Source organism: Prunus avium, chromosome 7 (assembly GCF_965620075.1).
Source record: "Prunus avium chromosome 7, drPruAviu1.hap1.1, whole genome shotgun sequence".
NCBI lineage: Eukaryota > Viridiplantae > Streptophyta > Magnoliopsida > Rosales > Rosaceae > Prunus > Prunus avium.
In genome coordinates, this window is record NC_142290.1 from 29,220,851 (window position 1) to 29,245,047 (window position 24,197).

Here is a 24,197-nt window from a genome sequence, read left to right on the forward strand (position 1 = left end):
TTTTCCCTTGCTTGAATAGGTGTTGCTCGCACCAACCAGGACCGATATATACACGAGAGAAAGAATATTAAAGTCCTCTTAACTAGGGCATAGAAAAGAACCAATCCAGGCCAGTACCCCACTTGGAGCACAATGGCTTGAACAGAGGTCCAGAAAGAAGGCGCAAACTTCACAAAATACTCATCACATTCGCTCATACTAGGTCTGTTGGACTGGTCTTATATCCAACAGTGGCACACCTATAAAGCAGAACCCATGAATCAGAAGGAATCCGGAAGTTAAGCCCAAGACAGGGCTGGACTGGATTTTTGTCAACCTGATACAACTTTCAATTTTGTTGAAGATTGAAATGGCATCTGCGTAAGCCAAAAGGATACAATCGGGGCATTGGTGTCGGTCTAGCAGCTGCTATATTCTTCCGAGCACGCCTATCACGACATTCGGCGAAAAGAATATCTGACAGGAAAAAAGACCAACAGGTTCAATTCCATCATGTTCTGCGGAGGAGATGTTTCTTTGTAGACTCCTACAAAGAGATTCTATAGAAGCTAATGGCAATGATGAAATTGCTAAATATGTTGAAGAAGCTCCCACTTTGCGTCATACGTTCACACTTTGGACGGAAAAAATAGAGAAAACTCTTGGAACATACCATTTATTCTCATAGGGAAAAAACAGAGAGCATAGTCCACACTTTCGATGGAAAGATATCTTCTGAAGGTCAGAGGTTCAATTGTAAATTCATTGTTGTACCAACTAATTTCATACAATAACTTTTTCATTTCTTAACACTTATCTTGGAAGGAATTCGATTGACAAAACTGATTCTAGGATTGAAGAACTAGAACTACAGCTGTGCGGCTGTAGTATTTTTGACCAGAGGGGAAGTGGGCGCTAGCGACAGGCGTCCTTTTAAAAAAAATAAATGGTATAGACGGTATAATAAAAGGTATATAGCCGTGCGGCTATACTATTTTTAAACATGGGCGCTAGCACAGGCGGTCCTTGTTGTTTTTTAATAAATGGTACAGCCGGACGGCTATACTTGGATTTTTTATATAATAAAAACGTATAGCCGACAGGCTATACTGTTATTATAAAAAATACGGTTTTTAACACGTGGTGAAGCGAGCGCTGGGCGCCAGGCAGTTCCTTTAAAAAATAATAATAAAAAGAGTAAAGCCGCTCGGCGATACTACGGTTTTATTATTTTTTTAAATAGTATAGCCGCCCGGCTATACCGTATTTGACACATAGCGCCGAATCGCTATTGCGGGCGTTAGGCGGGTCCTCTTATTATATATATATTTTTAATAAAAGAGTATAGCTGCCAGGCTCGACTGGGGTCATTTTTTTAGTTTTTTTTATAAATAGTATAGCCGCTCGGCTATACTGTTTTAGACACGTGGCACCATATCGCTAGGCGGGCGCTAGGCGCTGTGCTGGTCCTCTTTTTTTTTTTTTTTTTTTTTTTTTCTCTCTTTATAAATAGTATAGCCTTTCGGCTATACTTGGGATTTTTTTTAAAATTAGTATAGCCGCTCGGCATTACTGGGGTCCTTTTAAAAGTTTATTTTTATAAAGGGTATAGCCGGGCGGCTATACGCTTTACATACACAGTGTGATCTTTTTTTGTTAAATTGTTTTTCCCCAATTTCTGTTTATGGATTAGAGTAGTTTAGAGCATTATCCACTACTTTTAGGCCATTACTCGAGTCTCTTATTCCTTTTTGAGTTTGTACTTTTCCATAGTTATTATATGTATAAATAATTTAGCATTTTCAAGTTTAATACTCATATTGTATATGTATGTACGTATTTTTCATGTTAATACACTTGTTTTTTTTTTTTTACAAAATGTTCAATAATACACACAAAATTCACATATTTTACATATAATTTTCGCATATTATTGAATACAAATAATATATATTAAAAAAATTAAATAAAACATATTAAAATATTATATAGTGGCTGAACTTATCAGTTGTTTTGCCAAAATATTTCCGAATAAAACATGTACGTATTTTATTCATATTTTTTCCGTTATGTGTTTTACTAACTATGAAAGAATGTGATAGGCTAAGATGGTGCTTTTGCAATCTCTTTGCCAACCAAAACAACAATTTCAAACAAAGATTTATGGGTATAGTAGTATGCAAGGTTGTAGTATTCTTCATGTAAAGTGTTGTTTGAAATGTGACGAAATTACCAAGAACACTCAAACTCAATACGCAATTCTCTACAACAAATAATGTGTGCAAAGTAACAGAATTTAGTAGCACTTGAGAGAACGAGGTAGACCAAAGGCAAACATTCCACACAAAAAGAAGAAGAAAAAACTCTTAATTAATTTACTGTGAATTTCTCTCTTCAGTATCTTTGGGGATGTTGAAACTAGCAAATTAGTATCTATAAAGTATAAAGTATAAACTAATGCAACTAGGGTATTTTTCTTTTAATTTTTTTTAACTCCCAAGAATCTAAAAGCATTCACACAAATAACTTCTACAAATCGCATAAAAAAATAATAATTAACATCTACAAAAATATCAAAGGAGCCTTTTCTGTTCTATTTCTGATTTTCTACAAAAACAACTGTGGCATTCCAAACCGTCTTTCTTTTTCTATAGCTTCCTCTTAAAATTAAAATTTACGCCTGATAGGGATATATAGCAAATTCCTCCAAATTCTGAGCATGCTCGAAGATATACTTTGCTAACACAACTCCATTCAAGTCATAATTGTAACACTCTATGGTAAGCTTCTTAAGCTGATAAAAATCAAGGTTTTGCATCTTCCAATATTCCATGTCAAACCCAGATGTCTGCAAAGGAAAGAAGACAAGCAACAAATCAGTTGGGGTTTTCCCAAACAAAAGAAAACCAAAACCAAATATAAAGAACTGCATTATTGGAACAACATGATGAAAATGCTCATGATTCTAGAAATGATTATACATACATACATTCATGGTCAGGAAAATTATGATGAATATGATGATCAGGAAGAAAGTAATAACACAGACATTAACTTACATTAGATTCAGGGTTATTCAGAGGTGGTTTAGTCTTAAAGTATAAAGCACACAGATTGGGCATTCCTCTAAAAAGAGAGACCATAGCTAGGACTAAATCATCATTAAAACTTCCAATCTTCAAACCTAGATAATGAACATTCTCCAATGGTGCTGGCATGGCTCATTCCCGAAACAGAGCTTGCAATGTTACAAATCATGTTTCGTCAACAAAACATAGCATAAATATGAATTTTCATTCTTGTTAGTGTGACCTTACTAATGTAAAAGCAAAGCCACAACTCAAGCTTACAACAATACTGCTGCATGAGATAAATATTAGCTAACCCAATCGTCTCATACCATGGAGAAACAAGAAAAATTAATTCAAGTTGCAAAAGATCCAAAAGAAAAACACAAAATTAATACACTCTTTACCTTAATGGTCGTGTCATTTAGAAAAAGATCTTCAACCATAGATAAACGGGAAAGCACCTCAAATAATTGCGACAATTGATCCATCAACATTCACAGTAAGAAGTCTCGACTTTCCTTGAACAGAACTGTGGCATGGGAAATTTTCTTGCTTTCGTCTAACCTCCTCATATTGTCATCCAAATTCTGGGGTAATCAAATTATGAGCATTTTCTCCAAATTCTGAGCACACTCGAGCATATACCTTACTATCTCAACTCCATTAGACCCATCAGAAAGCTTTATGGTAACATCCTTAAGCTGATTAATAAAAGCGGGGTTTTGCATCTTTCAATATCCCATATTAAACCCAGTTGTCTGCAATGAAAAGAAGACACGCAAATCAATTGAAGATTCCCAAAAAAAGTCAAAACCAAATAAATAGAAAGGAAAACTGCGTTATTTTAAAAGCGTGATGAGTATGCCCCTGTTTGATTCTAGAATGATAACATGTGAGTGTGTGGGAGAGAGAGAGAGAGAAGTAAGTAGCAGCACAGAGTTAACTTACATTAGATTTAGGGTCATCCAGAGGTGACTTAGTATTTATGAGCATATTACACGAATTTGGCATTCCTCTAAAAAGAGAAACCATAGCTGGGACTAACTCATCAACAACATTTCCAATCCGCAGACCCAGAGAACAAACATTATTTAATGGTGGTGGCATGGATCCTCCCCGAAACAGAGCCTGCAAAAGTTATAAATCATGTTTCTCAACTTCCTTTCACTCTTTTAAACAAAACATAGCACAAATATGATTTTCACTCTTGTTAGTGAGACCATTATCAAAGCAAAAGAAATGCCCTCACTTACTGGCAGAGCCGCAGAGCCAGGAAACTATACGAAGAGGGGACAGTTTTCCTAAGAAACAGAATCTCATTGATACATCAATTAAGTACAGACGGTGGACAAGAAGATGATAATTGTATTCAAAGTATGAATATTACAGTTTAACATACAACACATGTGACAACACAGATTATTGCACTGACACAGTTTTACAGAATCTTATGAAACATGAGAAAAATATAAATTAGCTAAACATATCACCCTATACCACAAAGAAATAGGAAAATTTAGTTCAAATTGCATAAGAAATTTTTAGTTATTTGCCAAAGACAAAAAAATTAAAAAAATCAGTCTGAAGTATGAGGGTTCCAGTTCACTTTACCTTAACGGTCTCTTCATTTAGGGTAAGAACTTTAGCCCTGCTTAAACTGCAAAGAACCTCAAATACGTTCTCAAACTCATCTCCTTTAGGCTGGGCGGATCTAGGCGGTGCCTAGGCGGTCTGGGCTGATCTAGGCGGCGCCTAGGCTGTCTGGGCGGATCTAGGCGGCGCCTAGGCGGCCAGGGCGAGTCTAGGAGGGTCTGGGCGCCAGGGCGGGTCTGTTTGCTTTACCAAACCTGCCGTCAATGGCCTTTCAAACACTTGGGGCCATCTCGTATAGAAGTCATCTTCCCAGACGGTACCTGTAATATCAGAACAAATTTTCACACATCAGAAGTGAAAACCAAGCTGGCACACCATTCTTGGCATGAACTGATACTCTCAGAGCTACTTTACAACCTTGGTGGCCAAAACGACGCTCCTCGCTCCTACCCTGACCCTGAGTCTGGGCTCGCTGAACCACTGGATACATTTTTGTACTGTCGAAGAAATTGATGCCTGGCTGGAAAGCTTGGTTGAGGAGGCCAAAAGACTCCGCAAACGTGTTTTGCTCGCCGAAAGTCATCGTCCCTGCGACGAATGAATTTATATTTGAGGATGAGAGGGAGGGCCAAAGAATCAGACTCAGAGTCGGTAAGATTGGGGACGAGGTTGAAGAGAGGCACCACCATTGCTTCGCCTGAGAAGCTCCTTGAGTGTGTCAACCGAGTTGAACGGGAAGGAGAAAAATCAAAGTACTTGCTATACCGGCGCAAGTTTGGTGGATTTTCAGGGATTCGATAAGATAAAAACAGAACCTAGTTCTTCAAAATATCGTCCAACGAAAAAAAAATAAAAATAAAAATCGGGCTAGGCGGGCTAGGCGGGTTGGGTCCTTTTTTTTATTTTAATTTTTTCATTGATGACCGATGCTAGCATTTGAGTTGGATTTGTTGCAAAATCATTATGATGGTTAAATCAACTTTACAAACCAAGCAGCTGTAATTGCCAGTCAATTATGTAAGCATGCATTGGAAACATGGCCCTAGGCTTCTCTCTCCATAGATGTCAGATGAGATTAATGGAGTAGAATGAGATCCTCATCAATAATAATGTCACGTGATTTCTTGCTTAATTATTTGGGTGAGATCTGAACCCTCACATTGAAACTCTGAGTATTATTCATCAGAAATAACAGAACAGTGTTAATCTCGTTACAAAGTAAGTATTTCTCATTGTAATTGAGGTTTTATAGCAGGAAACTTTAACCAAGAGAAAATGATGATGTGATTTAAAACACCACCACTGCCATGCTATTATAATTTTTATGGTTCCAATGTTCATTTGTCAAGGGTTCACCCACATAATTAAGCAAGCTATCATATCATGTGTTATTATATATGGAAAATGCTAGAGGCACCAACTTTGGGCAAATGTTCTAACCTACTTATTAATCTTGAATTCTCCACTGTTGTCAAATACTTCTGTATTTGGTCTGTGCTTGTAACTTCAGAAGCGGCCACCACCATCACCTGTAAGTGATTGCTTACATAACCTGCTATTTTGCAAAATCTCTCATTTCATGCTCCATTTATGCATGCATATAATAATTGTTCTTACCTTTTTAAAAATTCTGTTAGTCTTGTTGATTACTTTGCTTTGGGGTTTTGTGAAATGAGTTGATTAGGGTAGTGTAAGATTTAACTGGGTATTTGGCATCTTGCTTGGCTCTGCAAAGTCTAATTGGGTGTTTAATGGTTAAATATCTAATGCTTCTCATTACAATAACGTGAGAAACCATGCAAACAGATACTGTTGATGCTCAAAATGGTTGGGCCAAGATTGAGTCCAACTTAGTGATGAGGTGTGATGGATGATGAGTGAAGGTTTGGACCTTCTGCGTGTATGTGAGGACTTAGCCAGTTTATGAATATACAAAAGACAAGATATATGTGGTTCACCCTTAATGAATGGGCTACGTCCACAGAGAAGATGTTCTCATTATGATATTGTTTACATTTGTACAAGGGGATTAGACCCAAAGATAAATGGAAGAAGGCCTAGGGTCTAAGGTACAAAGTTTGGAGTCTGGAGCCCAGGGGTCAAGTCCCCGGGTCTGGAGACCCAGGACTCGAAGGCCAGACTAACAGGAGAGTCCTGAAGAGGGAGCCCAGCTCAGTTTCCAATCCCCTCTTAAGTGGAGAGTGGTATGCTTTTATAGGTGAGAGGGAGTCTTCACTTCTTGTAGATTTCCGATGTGGGACTCCTCTTGCTTTGCTTAGAGTTTCTTCTAGTTGCTTGGTCAGTTATGGTGTCAACAGTAGTCCCCCAAGTTCGCGAGTAAGAAGGTACTTCTTGCTTGGGGATTTGTAATCTTAAGTGCACTGGCCGAGCAACACCGTAGTTTGTCTTCCAAGTCGTATAGTGCACTATCCCCAGTCCCCCAAGTCCCCGGGTAAGAAGAACTTTGGAGGGAGAGAAGTTGCAACAAAAAACCAAAGTGGTTTGGAGGGAGAGAAGGTTTTTTTTTTTTTTTTTTTTTTTTTTTTTTTTTTTGGGCTAGGTCAGCCAAAAATTGGCAAGTCCCCATTTTACCTTCTGCATGCTTCCTGCCGTTCGGCAGTTTTTTTTTTTTTTTTTTTTTTTTTTTTTGGAGGGCTAGGTCAGCCAAGTAGGCATTTTCACTTCCCAAATTCCTTCTGCATGTTGCCTACCGTTCGGCAGGTGCAATTTTTTTTTTTTTTTTTTTTTTGGTGGCTAGGTCAGCCAAATAGCTAGCCAAGTGGGCAATTTCACTTCCCAAATTCCTTCTGCATGTTGCCTACCGTTCGGCAGGTGCAAAAATATTTTTTTATTTTTTTTTTTTATTTTTTTTTTTTTTTGTGGGTTGGCTGGAGCCAAGGAGCCAAGTCCTCCTCAAGTTGATTCTGCATGACACCTTCGGCAGGTTCAAAATTTTTTTTTTTTTTTTTTTTTTTTTTTTGGAGGCTAGGTCAGCCAAGTAGCTAGCCAAGTGGGCATTTTCACTTCCCAAATTCCTTCTGCATGTTGCCTACCGTTCGGCAGGTGCAATTTTTTTTTTTTTTTTTTTTTTTTTTTTTTTTTTTTTGTGGGTTGGCTGGAGCCAAGGAGCCAAGTCCTCCTCAAGTTGATTCTGCATGACACCTTCGGCAGGTTCAAAATTTTTTTTTTTTTTTTTTTTGGAGGCTAGGTCAGCCAAGTAGCTAGCCAAGTGGGCATTTTCACTTCCCAAATTCCTTCTGCATGTTGCCTACCGTTCGGCAGGTGCAATTTTTTTTTTTTTTTTTTTTTTGGTGGCTAGGTCAGCCAAATAGCTAGCCAAGTGGGCAATTTCACTTCCCAAATTCCTTCTGCATGTTGCCTACCGTTCGGCAGGTGCAAAATTTTTTTTTTTTTTTTTTTTTTTTTTTTTTTTGGTGGCTAGGTCAGCCAAATAGCTAGCCAAGTGGGCAATTTCACTTCCCAAATTCCTTCTGCATGTTGCCTACCGTTCGGCAGGTGCAAAATATTTTTTTTTTTTTTTTTTTTTTTTTTTGTGGCTAGGTCAGCCAAGTAGCTAGCCAAGTGGGCATTTTCACTTCCCAAATTCCTTCTGCATGTTGCCTACCGTTCGGCAGGTGCAAAATTTTTTTTTTTTTTTTTTTTTTTTTTTTTTGGTGGCTGGGTCAGCCATTTGCTTCGGTAAAGGAGCAAAGCTTGAGGGTTTAGCTTCCTTGCCGAACGGTAGGGAGCGTGGAGAGAAAAATAGAGTCCCACACGGGCTTGGCTTTTGAGGCTTCAGCATGGAATTGGGCCCAACATCAAGAGCTGGCCTCTTAATGTTTCAACAGGAGAGCCGGGCACTTTAGGAAGAGCCGGGTCATGTGGGTTTAGCCTGGGCATTTAGCAAGGGCTGGGCCGCAATGGTTTTGGCAAGGAGTCTAGTTATAGTTTGGGCTGGCATGAGTGTCCAGAGGCTGGGAGTTTTGGAATTTGGAAGGAGGCTAGGCTTCGCAAGGAGCTAAGCTGCATATTTGGCTAGGCCTGAGTGTTGGGCTAGGCGGGGGACCAAGGTGCCGATCAGTAAGGGCCATCTATGGCTTTTATTGAGCCTGTTTTGCTCAAGATAGGGCTAGGCAAGGGCTAGGCCTAAGTACTCAGCTTGGCCTTAGGAGTTTGTTTTGGAGCTGAGCCTTCGGAAGGGGGCTAGGTCCCTTGGATACTGACATAATTTTGGAGTTGGGATGGCGAAGGCGATACAAAGCTTTGCATGTTGCAAGGTAATGTTCCTAGGCTCGGGGTGCCGAATGTGGGCTTAGGCATGGGGGGTGCTGAAGGCATGTTGCAAGAGATGGGTTTAGGCACGGGGGTGCCGAAGGCAAAGGGGATGCTAAAGGCACAAGGGTGCCGAAGGCAGAGTGGTTTGCCAAACGCACAAGCTCGCATGTCACAAGGCATTGTGCCTAGGCACGGGGGTGCCGAAGGTGAGCTTAGGCATGGGGGCGCCGAAGGTGAGCTTAGGCACGGGGGTGCCAAAGGTGGGCTTAGGCACGGGGGTGCCAAAGGTGGGCTTAGGCACGGGGGTGCCAAAGGTGGGCTTAGGCACGGGGGTGCCAAAGGTGGGCTTAGGCAAAGGGGTGCCGAAGGTGAAGCTAGGCACGAGGGTGCCGAAGGCAAATGAGATGCCAAAGGTGACACAAAGCTTGCATGTGGCAAGGCAATGTGCCTAGGCACGGGGGTGCCGAAGGTGAGCTTAGGCATGGGGGTGCCGAAGGTGAGCTTAGGCAAGGGGGCGCCGAGGGTGAGCTTAGGCACAGGGGTGCCAAAGGTGGGCTTAGGCAAAGGGGTGCCGAAGGTGAGCTTAGGCATGGGGGCGCCGAGGGTGAGCTTAGGCACAGGGGTGCCAAAGGTGGGCTTAGGCAAAGGGGTGCCGAAGGTGAGCTTAGGCAAAGGGATGCCAAAGCTTGGATGTTGCAAAGCATGGAGGTGCCAAAGGTGGGCCTAGGCACGGGGGTGCCGAAGGCGAAACAAGCTTGCATGTGGCAAGGGGAAGAGCTAGGCACGAGGATGCCGAAGGCACAAGACTTGCATGTCGCAATATAAAATGCCGAAGGGCATAGGGTGCCGAAGGTGCCAAGCTTGCATGTCGCAAGAGGAAGTGGCTAGGCACGAGGGTGCCGAAGGCATAAGACTTGCTTGTCGCAATAATGCCGGAGGGCATGGGGTGCCGAAGGTGCTAAGCTTGCATGTCGCAAGAGGAAGTAGCTGGGCATGAGGATGCCGAAGGCATAAGACTTGCATGTCGCAATAATGCCAGAGGGCATGGGGTGCCGAAGGTGCCAAGCTTGCATGTCGCAAGAGGAAGTGGCTGGGCATGAGGATGCCGAAGGCATAAGACTTGCATGTCGCAATAATGCCAGAGGGCATGGGGTGCCGAAGGTGCCAAGCTTGCATGTCGCAAGAGGAAGTGGCTAGGCACGAGGGTGCCGAAGGCATAAGACTTGCTTGTCGCAATAATGCCGGAGGGCATGGGGTGCCGAAGGTGCCAAGCTTGCATGTCGCAAGAGGAAGTAGCTGGGCATGAGGATGCCGAAGGCATAAGACTTGCTTGTCACAATATAAAATGCCGAAGGGCACGGGGTGCCGAAGGTGGGCTTAGGTAAGAAGATGCCTAAGGCGAAACAAGCTTGCATGTGGCAAGGCATGGAGGTGCCAAAGGTAGGCTTAGGCACGGGGGCGCCGAAGGTGAGCTCAGGTACGGGGGTACCGAAGGTGAGCTTGGGCACTAGGGTGCCGAAGGTGGGCTTAGGCACGGGGTGCCGGAGGTGAGCTTAGGCACGGGGTGCCGAAGGGGAGCTTAGGCACTGGGATACCAAATGTGAGCTTAGGCACGGGGGTGCCAAAGGTGGGCTTAGGCACGGGGGTGCCAAAGGTGAAGCTAGGCACGGGGGTGCCGAAGGTGAAGCTAGGCACGGGGGTGCCGAAGGTGAAGCTAGGCACGGGGGTGCCGAAGGCAAATGAGATGCCAAAGGTGACACAAAGCTTGCATGGGGCAAGGCAATGTGCCTGGGCACGAGGGTGCCGAAGAGAAGGAATGCATATGTGCAAATTTTATTATTATTTTAAGAAATTTGGGTACCTTGTGGATATTTGAGCTTGTGGCATGTCCTTGGAGCTGGGCCTTCAGAGCTTCGGCAAGGGCTTGTCCTTCGGCAGGAAGAATGAGGGGCTTGATCCCGCGAGTTTCCAAGTTCTTGGTAGGTGGGCCTCATGAGCTGGGCTTTGGCAAAGGCCTGGGGTTTGTGCTATGTGGAGCTGGGCTTCAGCGGGGGCTGGGGGCTTCCAGATTTGGAAAGGGTGTCTTGGGGGGCACTTTACGAGCTGGGTCCATGGGGGTCCGAGTGTTCGTTTAGTAGAAAGGCCAAGGTGGCGCGAAGGTGTGTTTGAAACTTCAGCAATGGAGTTTTATGCGATGTTGGGCTTGAGCAATGGCCTTGGGGCCGGGTTCCAAAGCTGGGCTTCGGCAAGCCTCCTTGACCCAGGTGGTGGCTAGGGTTTTGAGGGTAGATTCGGATTTTTAGAGGCTGGGTCCTTCCGTTTTTGAAACGTAGCTGGGGCCTTTTTGTAGCTGGGCCCTTGTGCTTTTATAGCTAGGGTTTTTATACCTTCGGTAAGGGAGTCCAAAGATTGGAGATAAGGGCCAGAGTTTGGGGAGAGGAGGTGCAAGTCCCCTATTAGCTTAAGACATGTCGTCACCTTTTAGCTTGAGGGGCTGGGTCAGCCAAAAATTGATAAGTCACTCCTTCACCTTCTGCATGCTCCCTGTCGTTCGGCAGGGAAGCTAGGCTCCAAAATATATTCGGAGCTGGGTCCGTAGTTCAGCTCGGAGGAGGTGCCGACCGGCAAGAGATATTCGAAGGTATTTTGGTGAGGGGCTGATCTGTCTTCGGCGAAGAGTGGGTCTAAGTGCCTAGTTTTTGCATCGAGTTGGAGCTGGGTCCGTGGTGTCGTTCATCATTTGTTCGTGGAGGGGGGTTCATCCAATCTAGGACCGTCTAGGGTCTGGGTCCTTGACTGACGGCAAGGAAGTGATTGGAGCCTTTCGATCCTTCTGAAGTGTGGGCAAAGTTTTTAGCTGGTCCTTCAAGGCGTTCGCGATTTCTCTTGGCTTCAATTGGTGCCGTGAGGTTTCAACTGCTTTTGCCAGAGCTGGGGTGTCTTTGGCAAGAGCTTTTGAAAGATAGATAGATGGCTGCAAGGGTTTTTGCAAGGAGAAGACTCAAGTTCGTTCGGCAAGCTCCGACTGATAGACCTTCGGAGCTAAGGCTGGGGTCTCTTGTACTGTTGTAAGGAACCTGGGTCAGCCAAGCAAGGGTGTCGTGACCATGGCAAGGGTATGGTGGGGTGCCGAAGGCAGCGCACGCCGAATGATGGAGCTTGTGGGACAAGCTCAAGTCCCCATATTTTTACTCTTCAAAGAAGTGTCGGTCGGTACTTTGAACTGAGATGTTGGGTTGGCCCTGCAAGCCATGCAAAGTATAGCCACACTGATTGGCTTTTTCTTAAAATATCATCTTCTGCAATTTGTTGACCTGGCATTCAAGGTGGCTCCAGTAAGGCATTGCCTAACGGCAGCCTAGGTGATGTTGATTGTATGGGTGCCGAAGAGCACTGGAGAAGGGGAGAACGACAGAAGCCTTTTGTGTCAATTCCCACAGACGGCGCCAAACTGTTGATGCTCAAAATGGTTGGGCCAAGATTGAGTCCAACTTAGTGATGAGGTGTGATGGATGATGAGTGAAGGTTTGGACCTTCTGCGTGTATGTGAGGACTTAGCCAGTTTATGAATATACAAAAGACAAGATATATGTGGTTCACCCTTAATGAATGGGCTACGTCCACAGAGAAGATGTTCTCATTATGATATTGTTTACATTTGTACAAGGGGATTAGACCCAAAGATAAATGGAAGAAGGCCTAGGGTCTAAGGTACAAAGTTTGGAGTCTGGAGCCCAGGGGTCAAGTCCCCGGGTCTGGAGACCCAGGACTCGAAGGCCAGACTAACAGGAGAGTCCTGAAGAGGGAGCCCAGCTCAGTTTCCAATCCCCTCTTAAGTGGAGAGTGGTATGCTTTTATAGGTGAGAGGGAGTCTTCACTTCTTGTAGATTTCCGATGTGGGACTCCTCTTGCTTTGCTTAGAGTTTCTTCTAGTTGCTTGGTCAGTTATGGTGTCAACAGATACAATCCATACCAAACTCACATCACATCATTACATAGGTAAAAAACCTCAAGAAAGCATTGCAGCTTCCCAAAGAATAATAATGCAAGTATAAAATCCTACAAGCGATTACGGTGGCGCCGGGAGACCATCCCTTGACAAAATGCACACCAGCGAGGGAGGGGGTCGACAGACCCAAACTTGATGGCTCACCCTTGCGTTGGCTAAACTAGCAGCAACATGCGCTGGTCCCAATCTATATCTATATCTTCAAGTTTCTCACCAGAGATTTTAACAGTAACTCCGAAGCCTACATGATTTCAAAGACGAGCTCTGAATGTTGATATTTTTTAAGCCCCTCGTACGTTCAAGCCTCAATTCCTTAATGAATCTGCAGTAGAATGAGACCCATCCGCAAAAGCCCTCCTCATCTTCAACAGTAACATTTCTCAACCTCAAAAACACAAGATTAGAGATAGAACAGGTAGAAAAGATGGGAGCTTTAAGAGCTGCACTGCTCACGGTTGCAGATAGAGACCTCAGAGACCCACAAACAAACACACAAGCAGGAAACTCTGCATTGCACTTGCACTGATTTGAAACGGAAACATCGAGCTTTTCAACATTATAATTCACTGCTTTCTCAAACCAAGCCATAACTAGAGATTTCTCAACACAGCCGCGAGTTTCTATTTCAGAATCCCCTGAATGGCACTTACAATACCAACTAAGAGAAAAGCTTTGTACCTTGTTTTGGCCACGACGAATGAAGAACCGGTCCGAGGAAGTCAACAACTCCAACCGTTTGTTCAATGTGCGTATGAAATCTGAGGGAAATTCAGTGAAGTTTAACATGGGAGTTGATAAGTAAAGGGCTCTGAATCTGTGGGACAAAATGCCAACTCGAGTGAGGTCTGATATGGGAAGACATGACAGGATTTTATGAGTAATTTCTTGTGGAAGAGCACTCAATCTGCCTACATTGACCATGTGATTTGTAGAAGCTCCTTCAGCTGTGGGTTCCATGGAAGTTTTTGTTTCGATTTTGACCAGAAAACTAATAGTGTTTGGACCAAAATTAGCATGGGCCAGTTTCTTACCTATTGGGCCAGTTTAATGGTTAAATATCTAATGCCCAACAGCCGAAGCCAACTTAAATGGCTTAGACAGTGGCCCAACGGTTACTATAGCGAAACCGCTCTGACAAAGCCATCTCCAAGTTAAATGTTGACCAACGCGTGGTCAACCAAAGGGGACCAAGACCTCTCGTACATAAGATGCAGAGGGTTAGGGATTATCATTTGGCCCGCGGCCCGCAGGTCGAAGTAGGTAGCTCGAGGTCTGCTAGGCCAAAGCCCTACAAGCCCAGCCCAACTTGATGGTTAGGCCCGCTCGATTCAGCCCGTTCTTAGGTTGAGTAGAGCTTGGGCTTAGGATTTGAAGCCTTTGGCCTGCCCATGGCCCGGCTCGAGTAGGCCCGCCCATTGCCTTATATTGCCATATTTTCATCCCAAACATTTAAGTAAATGACTTGTCTTTTTACTTTAATTTATTTTTATATTATTACTTAAGTTCACATTGTAAATAAGGAAGTATCCCTATTTGGATTCAATTAAAAATTCTAAAAAATCAAAAATTATGAAAATCCAGTTTTAGTATAAGATACATTTTATACCAATGTTGATACCTCAATAAGTCAATGTAAGTTGTACCTACGCATAATCAAAGTTCTTGAGATGCAAATATGAATTTTGCATACTAAAATCTCATAAAATTGTGTTTAACTATTTAAGATGTAAGGAATATAAACCGCCAAAAATATCATTGAAAACATTTAGTATTTAGAAAGTCCATTTTTCATACTTAATCAAATTTTAAGAGAAAAAGTGATTGCGAAAATCAGCCCCCTTATTATTAAGTTACTGATAAAATAAGCTAAGTCTGGCAAAAAAAAAAAAGCCAAATAATAATAAACTTTAATTGGACATGAAAATCATGAGTCTCTTGAAAACCGAACGGTGTGCACCGATCACACAAGAAGAGTCATTGTTGTTATGTTGATTCATTGTTCAAAACGTTATATTAATTAAATAGCATTTTATTCGACAAACTCTACAACTTCCCTAACCTCTTGTTCCAATCAATTTGCCTCTCTTATTTCTTTGATCGAAGTAACCTGGCGGTTTTGTTTTCCCTGTTTGTGACTTGTGGTTTACTTTTCAATGGACACTGCAAGTTGTCAAGCTCGTACTGAAGAAATTGTTGATGTTGTAGATGGATTCAGTAAGCTTCCACACGATATTGCTCATAATATTCTTTCCCTCATCTCCTTTAAAGACCTCACTCGAGTTGGCTGTGTGTCCAAAAGATGCAGAGGGTTTTGTCTGTCAACTCCTTATCTGAATTTTCTAAAGTTTTCTGGCGTGAATTTATCCACATGTGACATGAGGAAAAGGGTGTTGGATTCTTTCGATTGGTTCTTGATTCAGCGAGGGGATAATAAGATAAAATGCTTTCGTTTTTGTTGGTCTAACCACTCTGTAGAAGGCGATCTTTACGATGCCTTTTTCATAAAAACATGCTACTGTGGTGATGAGAATTTACGTGTGAGCTGATGGATTGACAATGTAGCGAGATGCAATGTTGAAGAAGTTCATCTTGAGATCACATTGCATTATTGGCTTCCCAAGTTTCTGATTTCTCTCTTTCGTTGTGTCTCTGTCTGTGGAGAGGAATTGTATGATTGTTGAAGTGCCCTCCTTGGACTCTCTGTAGAGAAAAATTTAATATAGTAGAGAAGAAGTTTTGGAAATGGATTAAAGAGTGGTGCAAATGCATGAAGGACTTACATCTTGAAGATGTTTCTGGCTTAGGGGATGTTATCATTGAAAGCTCGTCTCTGGAATCAATCAGTACGAGGGTCAGAATTGCAGAGTTCATATTTCAGGTGATAGACTTGAGAAAATATGCATCAGATGGGCTGATTGTGGCCACAAAGTGTTCACTTTTTCTGCTCCATACCTTAAGTATTTGGTATGTTATAGGGATTTCAGCAGAAACTGTGATGCCATATTTGATTTTCTTTCTAACTTAAGCAGGGTTAAAACTCTTGTTCTAAATGATTATATTGTTAGGGTAATGGACACAAAAAGTTAAGTAAATTTGACTTATCTTTTTGTCGCATATTGTCTTTTGGTCATTGATTTAGTTTGATTTCTATAAAATTGCAGGCTTTTGCGACGCAACGTCTCATGTCACTACAATTAGATTGTGTTCGTCATTTGGTCGTTGAAGTTGGTGTCTTGAATGATTGCTTAGTCCCTGCACTCGTCTCTCTTTTAAGAGGGATGCCTTGTTTGATATCTTTCTGCATAAAGTCATTGCCAGTAGATCGTCGAGGCTATGAACCTCATGTAAGTTAAAGTCTGGGTTGATATCTTTTTAAATTTAGCAGTTTATTTACAGCGGGCTAGGTATGTTTTATAAAGTCTAAATTCATTTTCTTGATGTTTTGCTGCCTTTCTCTGTGTGCAGGGTTTGATATGGACTATTGGAAATTGCAAGAGCTTGCTTTTATTTCAGTGAACAAGTATGTAGCCATAGGTCTAACGTTGTTCAGTTTGCTAGGTTTATTCTCGAACATGCTCACAATTTGGAGGGGGTGGCCATATATCATTTTCCCAATCAAAGAGATGATGCGATGAAATTCAAAAGCAACATGGTTTCCAATACCACAGTTTCCTTTCATGAGGTCAGAAGAATCAGAGGATTTGGCGCTCTGCATTATTTCTAGATTCAGGTTGAATTGTGGGATCCTTTTATTGAACTTTTGTGTTTACTGCTATGATTTCCAATGTCACAGTTTTCATTAGGTCAAGAGTTTTGAAATGTAACGCTGATTGATGTATTTATGGCTAAATTCATTGTCTGAGTAATTTTAACACATCGGTTACATTTTTATAGTTGAGCTCATGTATAAGTTCAAGTCTGAGCATATTTCCCAAAAAAATTTAGCAATCCTTAGTTGCAACAAAAGAAGCATTCATAGTACTTTTGAAGACTAAATGAATATCCACTGCAATTAGTTGCTTCCTAGATGAAGATTTAGAAGACTTCTTAAATATCAACTGCATTGTGTTTAGAGGATGCTGAGATTACTATGTGCCTTGAAAAAAGCTAGAACTCGAGATTTCTCAACAGAGCAGCAACTTTGTATTTCAGTTTCCCCAAAATGGTATGTATACTCACAAACCCAATCAAGAGAAAAGCTTTGTACCTTGTTATGGCCGGGAAGGGTGAAGAACCGGTCCAAGGAAGACATCAACTCCAACTGGTTGATGTTAAATTCAGAGAGACGGGCCAGCAGTTCACTACTAACAACACTGATATTGTTCCCAACTGAACCACCTACAAAGCCCAGTAGGTGTGGGGTTTTATCACAAAAGGCCTTGGTGATATTAGTAGTGGAACCATTCATTATATCTTGTATTTTATTTAGTCAAGTTTCCGATGTGGGACTTGTATTCTTCAACACACCCCCTCACATGGGATCACCACATAGTGGGCCACACGTGGGGCTAAGTCCACATCGGAGTTAAACATTCAAGCCCAACATGTGAACATCACGTATTAGGTAAGCGTAAACATTCAAGCCCAACATGCGAACACCACATATTGGGTAAGGGGTAAGGGTAAAGGCCCAATATTTCAAGCCCAGTCATTCAACCCACTCTGATACCATGTTAAATTTAGAGAAACGGGTCAACGGTCCACTGCTAACAACACCAATATTGTCCCCAACTTAACCACCTACAAAGCCTAGTAGGTGTGGGGTTTTATTACAAAATGCCTCGGTGATATTAGTAGTGGAACCATTCATTATATCTTGTATTTTATTTAGTCAAGTTTCTGATGTGGGACTATATTCTTCAACAGTTGATAAATGTGTGTGTGGAGTCTGAGGGAAATTCAGTGAAACAACGTGGGAGTTGATAAGTAAAAGGCTTTGAATCTGTGGGACAAAATGCCAACTCGAGTAAGGTCTGATATGGGAAGAAATGACAGGTTATATGATGAGTAATTTCATGTGGAAGAGCACTCGATCGGTCTACATTGGCAATCTGATTAGTAGAAGCACCTTGAGTTGTGGGTTCCATGGAAGTTTTTGTTTTGATTTCGAACACAGAAGAGGAAAAGATTAAGGCTTTTTCACATATAAACACTAATGGCATGTTTACTAATCCGTAATCGGATTAGGAGGAATTGAATTGATGAGAATTAGATTCCGAATTCCTAATGAAGTTGTTTACTAAACCATATGGAATGCAAAACTGAATCTTGCATGCAATCTTGGTAAGATGAAATTTGAGTTGCACTTGCGCAAGTCTCATGATGCTGGTGGGATTTATCAATTGCATGAACAAAATTGTCCAGTAAAAAAATTAAATAATAATAAAGTAGGATGAGAGACTAGGAGTATACTGTGACACCTGCAGAGATTACCATCAGATACTGCATACATGTTCCAAGAAAGGTTTGGCGTGAAGATGAATGCACAATCAATTTCATCTCCAATTCATGGCAAACACCCTTTGACCAGGGGTATTCTGTGGTTAACATGAATACAAGCCACAGAGTGTATCAGTGAATTATAATAAGATTTTCTAGTACTAGTGTATGGTCTCTCTTTGCAATGGATCTCCTCAAATCTTTAGTGATATTATCTAGTAGTGTATGGACAATATGGTGGAGCAAATTGGAGTGAAAAGTCATATATTTGGTTGGTTCTAAAGATGAAAAAGTCCAATACCAATATAGGTATAGGGTTGAGGCAAAGGAAACATAGGTTTAAGTAGTAGTAGTAGAAGCAGATATTCAGCAATAATAACACATGATATGATATAACTTGCAGTCCAAGAAAGGTTTGGCGTGAAAGGAATACACAATAAATTTCTTCATGTCATTAATTTCTTAGATCTATCGAGATCATACGTACTCTCAATTTAATGATGCCAATATCAATATTGCATGAACAATATCAATATGGTTGAGCAAATTGGAGTGAAAAGTCAAATTTGGGTCTAAGATGAAAAAGTCCAACACCAGTTGGTTTCATTGAAAATTTGGCCATGGTAGTTGAAGTAGATATTCATCGATAATAACACATGATATGATAGCTCGCTTAATTCTATGGACATTATTTTGGCACATAATTAGCGAAGGAGGATACGTTTGATATAAACGGCCAAAATTTAATTCAATACTTCTAACTCTCTTAGACATATTGGGTTTTTTCACTTTGTCTAATCATTGTTTAGCTGTCTAAATCCGTACAATTATTAATCTACCCTCTTTTCCACTTAGAAGTGACTGACTGCCGTGATAGAGGAGAGAAACTCTTATGTAGTGGGGATAAGAGACTTTTTGCTATCTCCGGTTAATAACACAATGACATGTGAATAGTGTTATTCCCGTTTCATGAAAGTCTTTTTCATGATAGAGTGGAATCACAATTTTGGTCTTCCTCATTTAATAGTACCCATCAAATTATTTAACAAAATAATTTGCTTGATCTTTTAGATGGACCAATTAGATGATAAAATCATTTTTCAAAAGCCACGTACGTACTCCCTCTATATAAACCCCATGCAATGTGGCAGGGAGAGCCACCAAAAACCCTCCCGTTAATTATGGCAATGCATTTAGGCTCTTTGCTCTTATTTGTGGTGCTACTCATTGGCTTTGCATTCACAAATAGCAAAGCTGCTTATACAGATCTACCCGTTCATTGTGAGTCTCTCAATAGGAGCAGTTTCGACGCTCTCGAACCAGGGTTCATATTTGGCACAGCTTCAGCAGCTTACCAGGTCAATTAGTTCTTTGGGGCTTAATTAATTATCGCTTAGGTTTAATTTAATTTCAATGTGAGATCAATTACCTTCGACATGCATGAATATTTACATCTTAATTCTGTATGTACTATGCATTACATTTCAGTACGAAGGTGCTGCAAAAGAAGGTGGTAGAGGACCAAGTATATGGGATACCTACACCCACAACCATTCAGGTCTATCTAATCAAACAATATGAATTAGTCAAAATTAGACAACTTAAAAAATTCTTGGTGCATTGAGTTGTGAATTGAAATATTGTCTAATCCACCTTTAAATTTAACCCAACTAGTGGTTGGCTCTAATACCACTTATTGGGCAACTACAATTTTTAGGCACTCATAGGTCATTGGATAATACTAGAATTAGTGACATAGTGGGAATTATTATTTTTTTTAAAAACATCTTTTTGATTTTCTCATGTTTCATTAATTTATCATTAAATATTTAGACACATCTAAATGATAAATTTGTGTCTTTAATTACTAGTTTTCATGTAGTATGTAACTTGGTCTACACACACATATATATATAGTGAGCTTCGGTTAAGGGATCCCTCAAATATTTGAGGGACACCCTTGTAGAGTCCACCATACATTGTATTTCATTAATCCAAACCGTCTATTTTGTAGATATTCATTTGAAGATCATTTCTACAAAAAATCACTTGAATCTGATATCATTTGACTACTCAATTTAATTATTGAAATTTTAGCACTTTCTTGAAGCACTGTGTTCATTGATTTTGTAGGACCCAATTAGATGTCTAAACGGTTTCCGATTTGTCTAACTTTTTGTAAGGATGATCTATGAATGAAGACCTAAAAAAGAGATGGTTTGGATCAATTGAAAAAAAAAATTATAGGGTACCTTAAAGGACGTCCCTCAAATAAAATTATTTGAGGGATCTCCCTTAATAGAAGGGGGCTGTATATACATACATTGCAGTTTGCATGAAATAATTTTTTGGATCTCTACGATTTAAATATTTAATTTTCAATGTACAAATACAGAAAGGATTATGGATAGCAGTAATGGAGATGTCGCTGTTGATCAATATCACCGCTATAAGGTTATAATTTTATCTCTAGACCTTCTTTACTTGAAGTGGAAGGGCACATTGTGATTGTGTACATACTCAATTTTGGATCCTTAAGAAAACACATGACATTGAAGATAAGATCTTTTAACTTTTAGCTTATTTCTTATAACTATGTATATCTTTTGGGTCATTATAGGAAGATGTGGCGATTATAAAGAATATGGGGTTGGATGCTTATAGATTTTCTATCTCATGGTCCAAATTGTTACCAAGTAAGTTGATTCATCCTGAATATTATACATAAAAATTCATTTTTCATTTTTCTTGTTTTGCTACAACACTTGCTCCCTTTATTTTTTTCATTTTTTATAATAACTCTGTTGTCTTCTATATAATAACCAACATTTTGTTCTCAATTAAAAGAATTGACTGAAAGAATAATTGAACCAAATTAAATTAGAGTCGAATTTCAAGGCCATAAATATACAGTTTAATTCTTTTGTTTTTTACTGTTTGTACATTCAGTTTCCTTATTTGTTGTATTTTGTTTTAATTATTAGATGGAAAGCTAAGTGGGGGCGTGAATAAGAGTGGAATCAAATATTACAACAATCTTATCAATGAACTCCTACTTAACGGTGAGTCATCTCACTTTACATGATCAATGATTGATACTTCAAACCCTTAAAACATCATCTAATCAAAGTTTTTATTGGCTTTTACTCATGATATATATATATAGGTCTAAAGCCATTTGTGACAATCTTTCATTGGGATCTTCCACAAGCTTTAGAAGACGAATATGGTGGTTTCTTAAGCCCTAATATTGTGTGAGTGAACAAAATCTATCCTCAGTATATAATATTGATCATTTAATTAAAAACATATTACAATAACATCTACATACTATATACAGTGATCATTTTAGAGACTATGCACAACTTTGTTTCAAAGAATTTGGCGACCGAGTAAAACACTGGATCACATTGAATGAGCCATATACCGTTAGTCACCATGGTTATGCAACTGGGTGTCACGCACCAGGACGATGCTCTGCTTGGCAAAACCTAAACTGCACTGGTGGAAATTCGGCTACTGAACCATATTTGGTGACACACCACCAACTCCTCGCTCATGCAGTCGTTGTTAAATTGTATAAAGATGAATATCAGGTACAATTAATTATTTTTCGTATGAATATTGCGGTCCTAATTGAAAATTCTACATGAGTCATTAGTATTAATTACAATAGAAGAGGCAATAATTTGTATATTAAAATATTCCTCACTCTAAATCATTTAAAAATTCTTAAATTTTCTTGCATAGGTATCTCAAAATGGCTCGATAGGAATATCATTGTCTTCACACTGGTTTGAGCCTGCTTCAGAGGCAACAAAAGATATAAAAGCTGCATTTCGATCTTTGGATTTTATGTTTGGATGGCAAGTATATTGTTAATTTATAATACATCTACTAAATTAAATGTTTTATATATGAATTTCCGTATTTTGTAGGTGTATGGACCCATTGTCTAGTGGTGACTATCCGCAGAGCATGCGATCAATTGTTGGAGAACGATTACCAAAATTTACGGAAGAACAATCCAAGTTGCTAAATGGGTCATTTGATTTCATTGGAATAAATTACTATTCTGCTAGATATGCAAGTGATGCATCTGATATTATTTATTTACATACAAGCTACGTAACAGATCCTCATGTTAATGTTACAAGTGAGTTCAAATTGAATACTTACCTTAAGCAATGAATTAAATTCTTAGAATAATTAGATTCTAATATTCATATACATATATGTCTTAACAGCTGAGCTTAATGGGGTTCCTATTGGTCCACAGGTGCACATCAAATTATTAGCTTATACTATTAGCATTTGGAGGATTAATATATATTGTTTTTCACATACAAATTACTCATAAAATGTCAATTATCTTCAAATTGGATTGCAGACTGCTTCAGATTGGTTATATGTTTATCCAAAAGGAATTCACGATCTTATACTCTACACAAAAGAGAAGTATAATGATCCAATCATTTACATTACTGAAAATGGTAATTAATAATTTTAAGTCATTATTAATTACATCATTAATGTTTCACATATATATGATGGTGTGAAAAGTGTTTTAACATCTAAAATTAAATGCATATGATAATGCATTATATTGTAGGAGTTGATGAGTTCAATGATCCCGAAGTATCTCTTCAAGAAGCCCTTAATGATACCAATAGAATTGACTACTACCATCGTCACCTTTGTTACCTTCAAGCAGCCATTAAGTAAGTGCATGTTTAAGTAATTAATCAAGGCCATCCAAGTTATAGGCGTCTCAGATTTTGGTTATTTAAACATTACATTGACATCAATACATTTAATTTTCCTTTTTTTTTCTTGTGTGTGCAGAAATGGTGCTAAAGTGAAAGGATATTTTGCATGGTCGTTATTAGACAATTTTGAATGGGATTATGGATACACTGTTCGATTTGGTATCAACTATGTGGATTATGATGATAATCTAAAAAGATACTCAAAACTCTCGACGTATTGGTTCAAAAGATTCCTCAAGAAGCAAGAAAAAAGAACGAAAGAGATCCAAATATTTGTGGACGATGAATAAAGTATGACAACTCCCCCGAAGTCGTAGTGCGGGTTGTCTTTTAAGTTTTAAGTTTTTTTGTTAGTTCATTATGAGTTTGTTTGTTACTCCTTGTGAGAGGTTAGTTTTAATTTCATTTTATGTTGTTGATGCTTGGTTTATCCAAGTCTGTTGACTTGATGAGGAAGAGGTTTTTTTGGCCTTTCTTGGCTTTGTCTACATGTTCTCATCATTTGTGTTTAAAATAGGAACGAAATTTCCTCTTGATAAATAAAAATAATAGCTAAAATAAATTATTGTTGACGGATTAATTCCTTACCCCAAATATTAGTTACTTGATAGTATGTGTACCCTAAATTATTGTTGGCGGATCATTGAAAAAGACAGGCAGGTTACTTTATTTGTTGGCAATAATGTATATAAGCAACTGATTCTAGAAATTGCCACAAGAAAAATGAGTGTTAGCTAGAGGGAGATCAATACGCAACACAAAGTTGACTTATACTTTCTCTTGGTTTACAAAATATTCAAAATTAGGTATTGCCCTGACAAGAGAGACCATTGACGGAACAAGTTCATCTGTCAAGTCAAGCACCTACAATGAATACACAATTTACGAATACTTACGGTGCAAGGCACGGAACCTTTTCTCAATTTTTTAAATAAAAATTATTGATTAGAAAGAAGACAAGAACCTACATTCAATACGCAAAAAGAAAAAAACAGTAATAAAGTTAAACTAACTGCTATACATCTCAGAATCAAGATTATTAGTAACCATCAATTGTTAAAC

General features: G+C 39.8%; 1 protein-coding gene and 1 long non-coding RNA gene across 3 annotated transcripts; one reads left to right on the plus strand and one right to left on the minus strand.

The window, feature by feature from the left end:
* Positions 1 to 2,506: 2,506 nt before the first annotated feature.
* On the minus strand, positions 2,507 to 5,571 carry LOC110770134 (uncharacterized). Its single transcript, XR_002528707.2, has 5 exons — positions 5,061 to 5,571; positions 4,662 to 4,963; positions 3,999 to 4,178; positions 3,455 to 3,808; positions 2,507 to 2,827 (listed from the first exon to the last, which is right to left on the minus strand). It is a non-coding gene; the product is annotated as an uncharacterized LOC110770134 (long non-coding RNA).
* A 13,960-nt stretch (positions 5,572 to 19,531) lies between these two features.
* On the plus strand, positions 19,532 to 23,706 carry LOC110770128 (beta-glucosidase 12-like). 2 transcript variants are annotated; one of them, XM_088256036.1, is made up of 13 exons: positions 19,532 to 19,724; positions 19,855 to 19,924; positions 20,762 to 20,820; positions 20,987 to 21,062; positions 21,351 to 21,428; positions 21,533 to 21,620; positions 21,707 to 21,962; positions 22,117 to 22,232; positions 22,305 to 22,522; positions 22,614 to 22,645; positions 22,757 to 22,859; positions 22,979 to 23,087; positions 23,212 to 23,706. In XM_088256036.1, exons 1-13 carry the CDS (start codon positions 19,548 to 19,550, stop codon positions 23,423 to 23,425), a joined length of 1,596 nt encoding a protein of 531 aa, XP_088112162.1. In that variant the 5' UTR covers positions 19,532 to 19,547; the 3' UTR covers positions 23,426 to 23,706. The 2 variants fall into 2 exon arrangements, with proteins under 2 accessions (XP_088112162.1, XP_088112163.1); XM_088256037.1 differs by lacking the exon at positions 19,855 to 19,924 and having other exon boundaries at positions 19,590 to 19,724.
* The last annotated feature ends 491 nt before the right edge of the window (positions 23,707 to 24,197 follow it).